Consider the following 14,472-nt stretch of genomic DNA (forward strand, 5'->3'; position numbering starts at 1 on the left):
CTCTTGATTAAAGATGGCCATTGGTACTAACAACAGAGTACTACGGTGGCAGCCTGGGAAAAACAGAACATGGAAAAGTGTAGCTCATTCAAATGCAATGAATGTCACCATAAACACTTAGATGGATTCCTTTATTGTCTGCTTTATTCAATCACTTTACAACTAAACTCTAAATTATGAAACACCATTTCTTTCTTCAAAATTAAATAATTGCATAACTTGCACAAGTCATTTAGTTTTTTAAAAACACCAAATTTAATCATTTTTCCAATTTCGCTGGATTTTAGTTTTTTTGTTTAACCATGAATGATGGTCTAAGAAAAATAGATCTAAGATCCTGATAGATGGAGGGAAAAAAGTAACAAATGATTGATGAAAATTAAAGAATCAAAAGACCAAATTAATTGTCTTTAAAAAACTAAAATTTAATGTTTTTAAAACACAAAATTTGATGTTTTTAAAAAATTAAAGAAATAAATTGAAAATTCAATAATTAAGAATTTTTTGAAAATTCTAATGAAATTAGATAACCAAATTAGAAATTAATGGTTATTATTTGATCGTCCAATAATATTATCTAATAATTGATATTATATGACCAAGATATTTGTTTATTGATATTATATCAGTTTTATTTTTTTAATTTATGTAATGCTACTCAACTATTATGAAACACAACTTTTTTATTTAACATCATCATGTATTATTCTATCATGTATTATTTTAGTAAGTGGAGGACTTTTTCGACCAACATCGTCTAAAATATATTATTTTTTAACTAACATTAATCAAGATTTTATTATCCAACATTAGTAAGACAAAACTTTTTATCAATAAATTTTTTTATTCACACCCATTTGATTTTTTTTTTTACTAATATAAATAAGAAGAACTTTTTAAGTTAATGTTAATATGGATTATTCTAAAGTTGAGATTGTTTATTTACCAGTGTAAGTTATAACTATTTTTTAATAATGTTTTTTAAGATTTTTTTTACTAATATCAATGAAATTATTTTTTGATGGATGTTTTAGGAAGAGTTTTTCAATTAAAGCTTTTAATGTATAATTTTTATTTTTATTTCTTAGGTTGAAGAAGTAATTTTTGTATTTGTTGACGAAATAATAAAATTAAAGTTCAATAAACTTAATTCATGCTATCTAAATACAATATTTGGAAAATAAAATAAATTTAAATTAATATATTTGAACTTTAAAAATGTAAATTCTTCCATGTGAAAGTAATATTTTTACCATACTCATTTCTCATAAGCTAAATTGTTTGTGTATCAAGGCGTGGGAGACAGAACCAACTTTGTAATTTGGGTAATTTCATGGATAGACAATACAACAGTATACAACAATTGCACAGTGTTGAGTGAATGTTTTGGAGGCAAGAAAATGAAGTTAGTGTTTGTAAACTTTTTGGGAAGGCTTGATTTTGATGCAGGTGCAGGAAGGAGACACTTCTGCACACTCTGCTTGTGTTGATGCAAAACCCAAACCCTCCCTCTCTTTCCGACAAATGGGCACTCCTTCTCCAATCCGCAATCAAATCCCGAGACCCATTATTGGGAAGATGCATTCACGCTCCAATCATCAAACACGGCATTTGCCTCGGCGTCTTCTTGATGAACAACCTCCTCAATTTCTACGCCAAANCCGGGTTCTTTTCCGATGCCCACCGCTTGTTCCATGAAATGCCCCTTAAGACCACCTTCTCATGGAACACCATTCTCTCCATGCACGTGAAGGGTGGCCACTTGGATTCTGCACGCCAACTGTTTGATGAAATTCCTCACCCAGATTCAGTGTCTTGGACCACCATGATAGTTGGGTATAACCACTTGGGTCTTTTCAATACCGCTATTAACACGTTTCTNCGCATGGTTTCTTCTGGAATTTCGCCTACCCAATTCACATTTACCAATGTTCTTGCCTCATGTTCTGCAAAGAAGGCCCTGAATGTTGGAAACAAGGTTCATTCCTTTGTTGTTAAACTGGGGCTATCTGGGGTTGTTCCTGTGGCAAATTCACTGCTTAACATGTATGCAAAGTGTGGTGATTCTGTTATGGCAAACGTTGTTTTTGAGCGGATGAGGNTGAAGGACAAATCAACTTGGAATACTATGATTTCAATGCACATGCAGTTTGGTCGACTTGACCTTGCACTTTCACTCTTTGATCAAATGAGTGATCCGGATATTGTCTCTTGGAATTCCATCATCACAGGGTACTGTCATCAGGGACGTGACATCAAAGCCCTGGAAACGTTTTCTTCTATGCTTAAGAGTTCATCTCTGAATCCGGATAAGTTCACTTTAGCAAGTGTTCTGTCAGCTTGTGCAAATCTCCAAAGCTTGAAACTCGGGAAACAAATTCATGCTCATATTGTAAAAGTCGATATTGACAATGCCGGGGCAGTGGGGAATGCTCTGGTTTCAATGTATGCAAAGTCGGGTGCTGTTGAAATTGCTCGAAGGATTGTACANCTAACTGNAACTTCGAGTCTTAATGTTATAGCATTCACATCACTGTTGGATGGCTATGTCAAAATTGGGGATATAAACCCTGCAAGAGAGATATTTGATTCACTGAAGTGTCCTGATGTAGTTGCATGGACTGCCATGATTGTTGGTTATGCACAAAATGACTTAATTAGTAATGCTTTGGCTCTCTTTAGGTTGATGATTAGAGAAGGTCCAAAGCCAAACAGTTATACTTTGGCAGCACTATTAAGTGTCTTCTCAAGCTTGGCTTCTCTGGATCATGGTAAGCAGCTCCATGCATTTGCTATGAGATTGGAAGAAGCATCATCAATTTCTGTGGGTAATGCTTTAATTACCATGTACTCAAGATCTGGTAGCATCAAAGATGCTAGGAAAGTTTTCAATNAGATCTGCTCCTACAGGGATACATTGACTTGGACTTCCATGATTTTGGCTCTAGCTCAACATGGACTTGGAAATGTGGCCATAGAACTGTTTGAAAAGATGTTGAAAATTAACCTAAAGCCCGATCNCATTACTTATGTTAGTGTGTTGTCTGCTTGCACGCATGTGGGATTGGTAGAACAGGGTAAACGTTACTTTAATTTGATGAAAAATGTTCATAACATTGAACCCACCTCTAGCCACTACGCATGCATGATTGACCTTCTTGGGCGTGCTGGATTGCTTGAAGAAGCATATAATTTTATTACAAATATGCCCATCGAACCAGATGTGGTAGCTTGGGGTTCACTTTTGTCTTCTTGTAGGGTTTATAGAAATGTTGATTTGGCTAAAGTAGCAGCTGAAAAGTTGCTTTTTATTGATCCCAATAATAGTGGGGCTTACTCAGCACTTGCTAATACACTTTCAGCCTGTGGTAAATGGGAGGATGCTGCTAAGGTTAGGAAGTCGATGAAGGACAGAGCAGTAAAGAAAGAACAAGGATTCAGTTGGGTNCAAATCCAGAACAAAGTCCACACTTTTGGTGTTGACGATGCACTTCACCCCCAAAGAGATGCAATCTACCGTATGATTTCAAAAATATGGAATGAGATAAAGAAAATGGGCTTTATTCCTGACACCAATTCTGTGTTGCATGACCTGGAGCAAGAAGTGAAAGAACAGATCCTTAGACATCACAGTGAAAAACTTGCCATTGCGTTTGCATTAATAAATACTCCAGAGNATTCGACACTGAGGATCATGAAGAACCTTAGAGTTTGTAATGACTGCCATTCCGCCATTAAATACATCTCTAAGCTTGTGAAAAGAGAAATTATAGTTAGAGATGCAACCCGATTTCATCATTTCAACGATGGTTCTTGCTCTTGTCAGGATTACTGGTAGAAGAAACAGTTACATTTGGTGTAGACTACAATTTGACCAACGGTTTACTAGCACATTCGTCTGAAAGGATAAATTTCCCATTACTTTCTATCCACATGTTTGGATCTTGGTCTGCACCCACTTGATGTAGGACTGGCCAGAAGCCACAATACATACGTTCTGCGTTTTCTATAGTTTTGACGATAAAAGAATATTTATGACTGAGACAATCAAGATTGCAGAAGAAGTCTCGTTACCAAAGTGGACATTTTCAGTAACTTGAGATTTGAATCAACCACTTCGGATAATTCAGTGACCCTCATGTTTGTCTTTAAGGGTTCTAACTTCTGGGTGTACGTAAAATATATAACTCGTTGATTCATGACGTTTTAGTCTGGAAGTGATACGTTATTCTGCTTCACTTCACTTTCAATTTATTTTTCCAAATTAACTTTTAACTTTCTAGTGATATTCATTGATATCTTATGCCATAAACCGTGCTATATTTACATGATTTTATTATAAACCATACTGCTATAGTTTCTTTTACCATAAATAAATTGTGCCCTTGTGTAGTAATTTTAGTACAATTACGTTATTTAATGTGTTCTATAGTTTAATAATAAACGAAGCAATTTGCTTTAAATTAGAGCATAAAATTGGGGCCATATCTTGTATTACTAACAGTAAGACTTGAAGCATTGCGTCTCTGTTTCTGTAGTGTTTGAATAGTCTACTTATGATATATTNTCTTGTTTGGTTTAAAGGTGGACGACCATATAAAGTTATAGCTTTACCTGTTTTCTGCCTAAGAATTTTAAATCATTTTCTATATGGAGCTCTTTAGCNCTATTTTACCAGTTATAAACTTAATTCTTGAAGCAAGTCTGGTTAGAGGGAAGCCTTGCTTTCTCTAATATTGGGATTCTNTCTTGGCCACAGAAATGTTTGTGGGATAAAATGAAACTAGATTAATCTTTTCTCAAGAACCTCTGATGCAGAAAGGGCAAAATGATTAATAAAAATAAATGAGGGGTCAGTGTATAGGATAGAGACTACTGAGAAGAACTAACAAGTTTTTTCTCGTGTGATTGAGCATTGGCTTGAGTTTCTGCAGGGTATGCAAGAGTGAAGGAATTCCATTTCGAGAACTTGCTCCATCATGGTCAAAACATGCTGAAATCTTGGATGAGGCATCCATGGCGAATGTTATTATTGGCTTTTAAATGTGAATACTAGGATTTGGAGCCGTGCGTTTTTTTAAAAAAAAATATATAATATATTTATTGTTAATTTAAATTTATAAAAATTCAATTATTATTTAAAAATTATATAAATCAATTGATAAAAATTAAAAATATTATATTAAGAATATAAAATAGATATCAATTTATTTGATATTAATTAAACATTTTATTAATATTTTTATATAAATAATAAACTTAAAACTCTATTTACTACCTAATTCTTTAAAAAATAACACGTCTCAAATTCATCCACTTTTCCTCTCTCAAATTCACTCTCTCAAATACACACACTTAGATAACTGTAATTATCATTGGACTCAATAAACGTGTTCGAAACGTGAAGAGAGAAATAATGTAGTTTGTGTAGTATTTAAAAATAAATAAAATTGAGCGTTGATGTGATTTAAAAATTCCGAGAAGATGTTAAAAAAGGGTGTTTGATTAACACGAAAAGATACAGAAAAGGGATCCTAACATAAGATTTTATTGGATCTATTGAAGTAAGAAAGTTGACAAAGTACAATATTTTTCATACATAATTCTACCATAGCATTGCATAGATAGATGGAGTGATAGGAATGGCCAGTGTTATGTATGTAGATAAAACATTTCCATATCAGAAATTTACTAATAAATATATAATTGTCATCCTTAAAATATTAAACCATGATTCATCACACCATTTCAATGAATTAACGTAATCATAGGTAAATAAAATTAAATGTGTGCATTTAATTATTCATTAATCATGACAAGTAAATAGTTGACTCAGTCAAACATGAACTTGTTGCAATGCCCTTGATGAAGCTATGTAGCCATTGATACAGCCAAGGAGAATTTGATGACTATGACGGGATAGAAATAGCTTGGAATCAAGCAAAGTTTATGACATTTCTGCAGAATCCTAAAGAACTTGTAAGGTTTTACAGTGAAATTCATCTTCCTAGGACAATTAAGTGTGATAACATTTTCACCAATGGCAAGTTGAAGTTGGTGATATTATGCAATTAATATTTTTTAACTTCTGAATTATATAATTTAGAAATTATTTTTTAGATAATAAAGAAATTTTAAGATTATACCATTTGAAAGTGATTTTTTTGCATGAAAAATGTTTTTTAGATTGTAGAGTTTATTTATTTTTATATAAAAATTAACTTCGGTTTGGACAACGTGTCTTCTTGATTGCACGATCCTAAACACTTGTTTTTAATCCAGTCATGGCAAAGTGGTGGAAACTATGGGGGTCTAGAAAGAAATGGACTACAAAAATAAATAAGCCCAAAATAATCTTGCAATTTATTTGGGCCTGACATTCTTTTCGCCCAAATCCACCCAAGTTTTTCTGTGCACTGAAACCACCCTCGGAGAAGATCGGCGCGGTGCTGCCGTTGTTGCTTCACTCTCAATGGAGCTGTCTGCTCCTCCCTCTTTTCCAGCATCTCCTTCTTACCCACTTCTAAATTCAAGGGTTAGGGTTTTCAACGCAATACCCAACCCCACGCTCTCACCTTTCCAAGCTTCAATCTTTTCACTCAATCCACGCAAACTCACTCCAATGCATCTTCCCAGAAACGTCTCTTCCGCTGCCGTGGTGGGAGACAATGATTCAGCGACGACGACGTTGCCTATTGACTCAGGTCAATGCAACTCTCCATTTCTAATCTTCACTTTTTGAGATTTTGGTTTCTCCAATGGTTTTTTCTATCACTTTTAGGGGCTAGAATCGCAGAAGTTAAAAGAGTCACTAATGAGACCAATGTATCAGTCAAAATAAACTTGGATGGTTCCGGGGTTGCTGATAGTAGTAGCGGAATTCCCTTCCTCGATCATATGCTCGATGTCAGTAATTTCAACTCAATTTTAGCGCATTCTTTTTAAGGATGCTTTATGTTTTTGTTCATTTTTTTTTTCATTCATTTACATTTTAAATCCCATTGTTGTTATCTGCCTCGGTGTTTTTTTAGATTTCAATCAGTATTCATATTCATGTATGATGCAGACAATAAATGTCATGGGAGCCAAAAAAAAATATTAAATAATTAAATGAAGTATTGTATACTTGACATTTACTTAGTAAAAAACATCTAAAATGAAAATACATATTATTTCAGCAAAGTTCGTGCTATAACAGATTAACCGGTGCCGTAATGTGGAATGAAAGAGATGAAAAGCTACAAGAGTTAAACTATGTGATGAGGAGTCTTTTGTCTGCTTTGTGTCTTGAAAAGTAAACACTATAGGCTACGTAAAACATTGAATGAGATAGTAATTTTGGAAACTAAACTTGGCTGCGTTTTTTCAGCAACTTGCATCACATGGGCTGTTTGATGTACACGTAAAGGCTACTGGTGACATACATATTGATGATCATCACACAAATGAAGACGTCGCACTTGCTATTGGAACAGTATGCAAAGCATTACATGAGCCAATTCTTTCTTTCCTTTATGGTTTTCTATATTTTATTTGTTCCTTCAAACTAAAGCATGCTTTATTATCTTGCACTGAAGATTGGCGCGCAATTTTATCTTTATGTACTTTTACCTGTTTCTTTCTATGCACAATGACATCTAAGTATCTGTTGATCATTTTAACAATTATAATGCCGATTCTAATTTTATAGCAACAGGGATTTGTAATTACACTAGTCTGTCTTTAATAATTTTTCATTTATCTATCATGTTAAAACTAAGAGGTTTCTGGTACTACATCTTCAGGCTTTGTTGCAGGCTCTTGGTGATAGGAAGGGTATTAACCGGTTTGGTAATTTCTCTGCTCCACTTGATGAGGCATTAATACACGTCTCGCTGGTAATTTTCAAACAATCTGTAGAAATAGTAATTTGTTGGTAAATGTTAACATATGTGTTGTGGGAAAGTGTGATTTGTCATTGCCTATAAACACGGTAAATGGATAAACACTTCAAAATGTGTTAGGACTTCTTATGTGTAACCTTAATTTTACGCTGTCATATTTGTTATTTGCATAAATAAATTCAAATTACTCTTAGAGTTTAGTTGCTTCGGACGAAGAGACACCGCATACATGAGCTTGTTTTGAGACTCAATCGTGATCAGCTTTGGTAGTACTTACACAATGCTTCTGAATTAAAATTAGGAAGTTCTTCTTTCCAATTGGATCACTATTACAAGCTTACTTTTTGACTATACATTTGTTACTTGCNTAACTACTTCAGAGCATCACATCAGTTGTCAGTTAGAATGGTTGAAAACGTTTAGCTTAAATAGGAGTAGTAGTAGAAGNAATTAACATCTAACTATGTTTTCTCTCTTATTCTTCCATCATGGATTCCTTGCACTCTTTTTCAGGATTTGTCTGGCCGGCCATATCTAGGATACAATTTGGACATACCCACTCAGAGGGTTGGGACATACGATACTCAGGTAGTATAACCGTTCAATGTTAGAATTCTACTTATCAAGCTTCTGATGTTTCCAAATATTATTTTTATGTGAACTATCTCCGTGCTTCTTGTTCCTTTTGTCTTTATCTTTAGTATTATTATATACTAATGAATTCAACTGGATATTCTCGTTTTTAGTTGGTGGAACACTTCTTCCAATCATTNGTGAACACGTCTGGTATGACACTTCACATTCGGCAGGTATTAATACATAGAACGTAGGTCATCATCAGTTATAGTCATTTAATTTGTAAATATATTTGTGCATATCGTTACGAATTAAACATACTGGATGTTGTGGACGTTTGACCTGCGATCTTTGGTATGTCTCAGACACAGTCTAAAAAAATGAGATGTTTCTATATTCTTCATGCATTAACAGATGACTACATAATCCAACTTGGTGCCTGTGCTTCTTTTTTCCAGTTGATATTTTTTATCCCAATTTTGAAAACCTTGTAACAGAATTTATATGCATTCGTCTGAGCACAGCTTGCTGGAAAAAATTCCCATCATATTATTGAGGCAACCTTTAAAGCTTTTGCTAGGGCTCTTCGACAAGCAACAGAGTATGATACACGTCGCCTTGGAACTGTACCAAGGTATGGTGCCTTTCTATTTTGTGCTGAGATGAAGAGAATTAGATTTCATTCCATATAGTATTTTTTTAATAACAAAGATGATATCATAGCTGTTTAGGATGAAACCAGTTTTATGCTTTGTCTTCAAATGATAATATTTTTTGTTTGTTTTCATGCTTTGGATTTACATCTGCAATATGTCTTTGAAAACTCTGAATTTCCATGAATGCGGCTGTCTTGTCATGTAAAAAACTAATACTATCCCTTGCTTTTCTATGCGCAGCTCTAAGGGGGTTCTGTCTCGTAGCTGATATCTGCCATTGGACCTTCATTTCTCATAATTTTTGTGTTATGATAAATGCTTGTTGTACGTATATTTATTTTAGAAATAAAATTATTTTGGTGGTGTTCTTTTGGTGTACATTTTAAAATAAATAATGGGGAAGTAAACTTGTTTGTACTCTCCTTTTCCTGAGNAGTTAAATTAGTTTAACTTTTATTTTAAAACAATTTTGTTTAGTAAAATAAGGCTCTATAGTGAAAGAATTTATTTTACTAGTTTTTAACTTTGTTTAAATAATGTTTTTTCTAACATTTGAAGCTATAAAACCTTGTAGCTTATTTCTTTTATCATCCATATTTTATTAAAATTTCTTTCACCCTTAAGTTGACCAGCTCCACTTTTTTTTTTTTTTTTCACTTTTCCCTTCTGTCGATTTTGTTTATATTGTATCAAATTATAATCTAAACATGTAATTTTGTTAGTGTATAAAATTAGGATAAAGTTTAAAAATATTATGTTAATTTTAATATTATAAGCTACTTAAAGAATTAAAACATTCAATAATGTAAAAAAGTATATGATCAATTTTCAAGAAATTTAGTTAATTTTATTAAACGTTTTAAATCCAATCACCTTAACGGTTTTTAGATAAACTTTGGACAATATAAATTGTTTCCCCTAAATTTTAAAAAATGGAAATAGTAAGTCAAAACATAAGATTATTGCACGAAAATTTGTACTAGAGGAAAATAAAAAAACTTACTGCTAAAAAATAATGTATGCTGCGCCAGAGCAAGTGATTGACCATGACCATGTCATATTATTTTGTTGCGATGGGATGAAAAGCACTTGCTACTGGCATAAATATGGAAAAAAAACAAGATAAAAAGTATCTTGCGCTTGTAACACATGAAGAATACGTTACAACGTATCAAGTGACTCAATTTTCCCAGTCTTTTCTAGTTTTGGACACCGGAGAGAGATGGGNAGGTGAGGATAATCATCAACCAAAACAAGCAATCAAAATTCAGATGAAGAAAAAGAAAAGTTGGATCAATTTTTTGGAACTAAATTAATTTGATTGAAGAATAATTTTGCTTAACTACATGCCATGTAGCACTCAGGGTGTTATTTCTATAACACTTTCTCTACAAAAATTCTTCAGCTGTATTTAGGTAATCTAATATTTCAGACTTAACTTCCTGCGACAGTGGAGCTGATGGCCCTGCCTTCGAGTAAAAGTTTGCCAAAGATCTTATTACTTTCTCCAAAATAACATATGATTCCTGCAAGGCATCCAAAATATGATCATAAAAGGATAATCTGCAACAAAATTTCCTCATATTAGTAGTAAAGGCATTGAATTTTCACCGCATAAAGAGTTTCAAGTAGAAATTCATACTTCTTGCACAACAGTCTGATTTCCCCTCCAACTGCCCAAATATTCTCTAATTGACTCCTTTGCGGAATCAGCAGTCCTTCTAAATTTGGCAATGTCATCACTGGTTTCATTTAAAGATTCACGCAGTGTTTTCACTACTTCTCTTGCTGACTTTAAGTAAGCCTTAGGCAACACCTTTCCAGACTTTGTTTTCTCATTAGGATCAAATAATGATTTAATAGCCCCAATAACCCCTTTATCTTCTTCTTCTTTGTCACCAGAATTCTCTTCAGCCCATACCACTGATGGTGACAAACCACAAGCCAAGGTAGCCAATGAAGGGCCAACACTGACTAAAAGATGCCTGCGACTTGATGAAGCTTCCAGAAGAGGCAGTGCAGACCTGGATTGCAGTTTATCTGTTATGTTGCAGAAGTTGTCAATAAATGAAGGACCTACTTACTCAGGATATCATGTTGTTCCTCACAGATTATGTATAATATTCTTACTGATTGTACTTTCTTTTTCCTTCATCAGAATAAGTCATTATTTCTATAAAATCAATCAGAAAATAGCAATCCAAAAGAATTATGTCCTTTCACATGACAAATAGTGAAATGGGAACCTAAACGAAGAAGAATAATACAGAAACAGCAAACATAAAAAATACTAAGCTATGATTGGAAACATGTTCACCCAGAACAAATCAGGTCAAGATGGTTATATGATACAAAAGCTACAACTGGGAGCTTTCATCCAAACGTAAGAAACCACATAAGGTGTCGCCAACATGCCCTAAAAAGGCATGTTGAAATTTTAGGACATACCTTCGCTAGCAAGTCTTTTGATCCCTTCAACCGTCTTGGAATTTGTGATGGAACACATATTTGTTGCAAGGATAATTGCCATCCTCCTTTTGCAAAATTCCACAATACAGAGCTACATTCACTAAATACACAAGGTAGCAACAATTTCACCATCAATCCACCCAGGTAAACATAAATTTTGTCTAGCATGAATAGATTGTTCTTCATTGAACTGACACTTGTACACAAGATCTCACAAACACACACCGATGTATAACCAAGGTTATCAAACTCGAGAGTTTACGTAAACTCGTGAGAGTCCAGTAAATTCGACTCGTAAACTCTTAAGTACATGAAAAAAATTAAAACATCTTAATTCAAATAAGATAAAAAAATTATATAAATTGAAATACATAAATATTGTTTGCAAAAATATAATATACAACATAAATTGAAATAAAATAAGATAAGATAAGGGCAGAGAGACATCTAATCAAAATTTTAATTATAAAATAAAATATCTTTTATATAATATTAATAAAAGTATATATATATATATATATATATATATATATATATATATAATAAGATAAGAGAGAGAGAGAGACACGACGTTCCCTTTAATGAAAATCAAATGTGTACTGCTGGCACGGCAGGCTGTAGTCCCATCATCTTTAATCACTTTTAATGAAAAATTTTTTATAACAAGTAACGGGCATTTGGGCATTTGAATGAATAGGTAAAACATTAAAAAAAAGCAGAAATTTGTTCTTAAAACACAACTCCATCGAGGCTTTTGAAACAAAACTTTTTTTACTCACCACCACCACACGGGGACGCCACACAGGAACACAAGAACCACGACAACAAGAACGTTGATGATCACAACGGCGAACAAGACGCAACCACGAGCAAGGCGAACGGCGACCGTAAATGAGGCGAACGACGAGCGGCGACTACGACATTGAGTATGAACCAGGTCGTCGGAGCACAACGATGAGAGCACGAACAGCGACCACGAACACAGACAGTGGTGGAGTGAAGAGAAAAGGACCCTAATCAGGTCATTAAATAGTAGTCTCAACGAAATCTTCTTCTTCGTTTTTACCTCTTTTAAACTCCTCAACGAAATCTTCGTGTTCGTTTTTATCTTTTTTATCGAAATCTTCTTGTTCGTTTTTATCTCTTTTAAAATCGTGAAATCGCGATAAAATCGCGTTTTTATACGATTTTACCGAGTTTATTAGCGAGTTCAGCGAGTTTAATCAATTTTCGAGTTTACAACCGAGATAACTCGGTAAGCATGACTAAAAACGCAAACTCGTCCGAGTTAACAAGTTAACTCGCGAGTTTGATAACCGTGTATATAACTAAATGCCCGCCTCCCTCTCCCCGTCTGCCGCCAGCTCCGGCTGTTTCTGCCTCCACGACCACCCACCCAGCGCCGCCAAGGGCAGAATATGGGTACATAAATCACAGTAGATTCCAAAAGTTTAAAGCACATAGTAGAACTTAGGACTGGATTCTGGTAGTAAAACTTTTAAAGAAATAACTAAACCCAACAGAGAACATAATAGCGTTTGGAATAACAAAATGAAAAAATGTTTTGGTTTTCGTACCTGTGCTTTGCAGCAACCACAAGCTCTCCGGAATCCCGCGACACAATTTCCTCTCCACAAACTCAGCCTTATCCAAACGGGATAAGGCTAAAATCTCCCATTACACAATTCTTTATATTTCATACAGATTTTACCTGGTTCTTTATTTTTTGTTATTCATTAAAAGCTTATTTAAACACTGATAAAAAAAGTTTATTCCATTCTTTTTTATTTAATATTTTGATGAAAAAATATTTTTATTCGTTGAAGACCTTTCATTAGACAATTTTTTAATAGTCCCTTGTTTTTATAGTTCGATGTATAGGTGTTTTTGGATCTTATAATAATACATGTAATAAAACTACTTTGTATCAAATTATTGATGAAAGGTATTTTTGTATGTGGATTTTGTATTGTATTATATTATTGAGGAATATACATTAAAGTTATTAAATTCAATAAGATATTTTTATATGTTCGAATAGTCAAACTTCAAAGATCTTGACTGTACCAGATGAGTTGGACGGTCACTAAACTAGCACGATACTAGGAGGGTCGGACAATATCTGAGGCATAACGACGTAGACTCGTCAACAAAAATTAGTTTCCATCGTGATGGTCTAGTTTAATGGACCGAACAGCCTGAAAATCAACTTGTAAAGATATGACCAGACGTTTAGAACGGACGACTAAGCAAAATCTATGATTTACATTGGAATAAAAGTAAGAAGTGATTAAGGTCATTGGACCGAGATTAAGTTGTGATTAAAGTTTCACTAATCTTAGGACCATTACTGTCCCAAATTTATTGCGTAAATTGTACACTTACTTGAGTGTCGAAAAATCTTTTATAAGTATCCGATTGATCGATTTGAGAGGAAAGAGACCTACGACCGAACGAAGATTAAAGAATAGAGAAGGAGACGTGAAAGTAGAACCAAACTAGCGAGAAAACAGATTATAAAGATGTTGATAGTGACTTTAGCTTGTAAAATATTTACTATTCACGACTTTAATATAATATAATTATACCATAGACCTTTCAATTCAATTTAATAATACTCTTCAATGACCACCTATTAGTAATTTTTCAACAATAATAATAATAACAATAAACATCCTACTACTACAATAATAATAATAATAATAATAATAATAATAATAATAATATATAATTAAATTAACAAGATTTGCATAATTACATGTAATATGTAATTATTTTCTCCGATATTTATATTTTGAAATATTTTTTAATTATTTTATCGGACCAGAAATCATTAGGACAGATAGATAAAACATATAAAATTAAGTATTATTCACCTATATTTAACC

At 33.4% G+C, this 14,472-nt stretch overlaps 3 protein-coding genes across 5 annotated transcripts; 2 read left to right on the forward strand and 1 right to left on the reverse strand.

Annotated features, from left to right (window-relative positions):
• Window positions 1–1,327: 1,327 nt before the first annotated feature.
• Window positions 1,328–4,626, forward strand: LOC106754108 (pentatricopeptide repeat-containing protein At2g22070). Its single transcript, XM_014636062.2, has 2 exons — window positions 1,328–3,881; window positions 4,433–4,626. Exon 1 carries the CDS (start codon window positions 1,490–1,492, stop codon window positions 3,836–3,838), a length of 2,349 nt encoding a protein of 782 aa, XP_014491548.1. The 5' UTR covers window positions 1,328–1,489; the 3' UTR covers window positions 3,839–3,881; window positions 4,433–4,626.
• Window positions 4,627–6,391: 1,765 nt separating this feature from the next.
• Window positions 6,392–9,538, forward strand: LOC106754111 (imidazoleglycerol-phosphate dehydratase-like). Its single transcript, XM_014636065.2, has 8 exons — window positions 6,392–6,704; window positions 6,782–6,906; window positions 7,370–7,474; window positions 7,785–7,877; window positions 8,397–8,471; window positions 8,630–8,692; window positions 8,984–9,093; window positions 9,356–9,538. Exons 1-8 carry the CDS (start codon window positions 6,473–6,475, stop codon window positions 9,381–9,383), a joined length of 831 nt encoding a protein of 276 aa, XP_014491551.1. The 5' UTR covers window positions 6,392–6,472; the 3' UTR covers window positions 9,384–9,538.
• A 684-nt stretch (window positions 9,539–10,222) lies between these two features.
• Window positions 10,223–13,286, reverse strand: LOC106754005 (photosystem II D1 precursor processing protein PSB27-H2, chloroplastic). 3 transcript variants are annotated; one of them, XM_022777832.1, is made up of 5 exons: window positions 13,162–13,176; window positions 12,925–12,960; window positions 11,564–11,684; window positions 10,758–11,155; window positions 10,223–10,641 (listed from the first exon to the last, which is right to left on the reverse strand). In XM_022777832.1, exons 3-5 carry the CDS (start codon window positions 11,643–11,645, stop codon window positions 10,504–10,506), a joined length of 618 nt encoding a protein of 205 aa, XP_022633553.1. In that variant the 5' UTR covers window positions 11,646–11,684; window positions 12,925–12,960; window positions 13,162–13,176; the 3' UTR covers window positions 10,223–10,503. The 3 variants fall into 3 exon arrangements, with proteins under 3 accessions (XP_022633553.1, XP_014491424.1, XP_022633554.1); XM_014635938.2 differs by lacking the exon at window positions 12,925–12,960 and having other exon boundaries at window positions 13,162–13,286; XM_022777833.1 differs by lacking the exon at window positions 12,925–12,960 and having other exon boundaries at window positions 10,543–10,678; window positions 13,162–13,286.
• Window positions 13,287–14,472: the final 1,186 nt, after the last annotated feature.

This window comes from Vigna radiata, unplaced genomic scaffold (assembly GCF_000741045.1).
Source record: "Vigna radiata var. radiata cultivar VC1973A unplaced genomic scaffold, Vradiata_ver6 scaffold_83, whole genome shotgun sequence".
Lineage (NCBI taxonomy): Eukaryota > Viridiplantae > Streptophyta > Magnoliopsida > Fabales > Fabaceae > Vigna > Vigna radiata.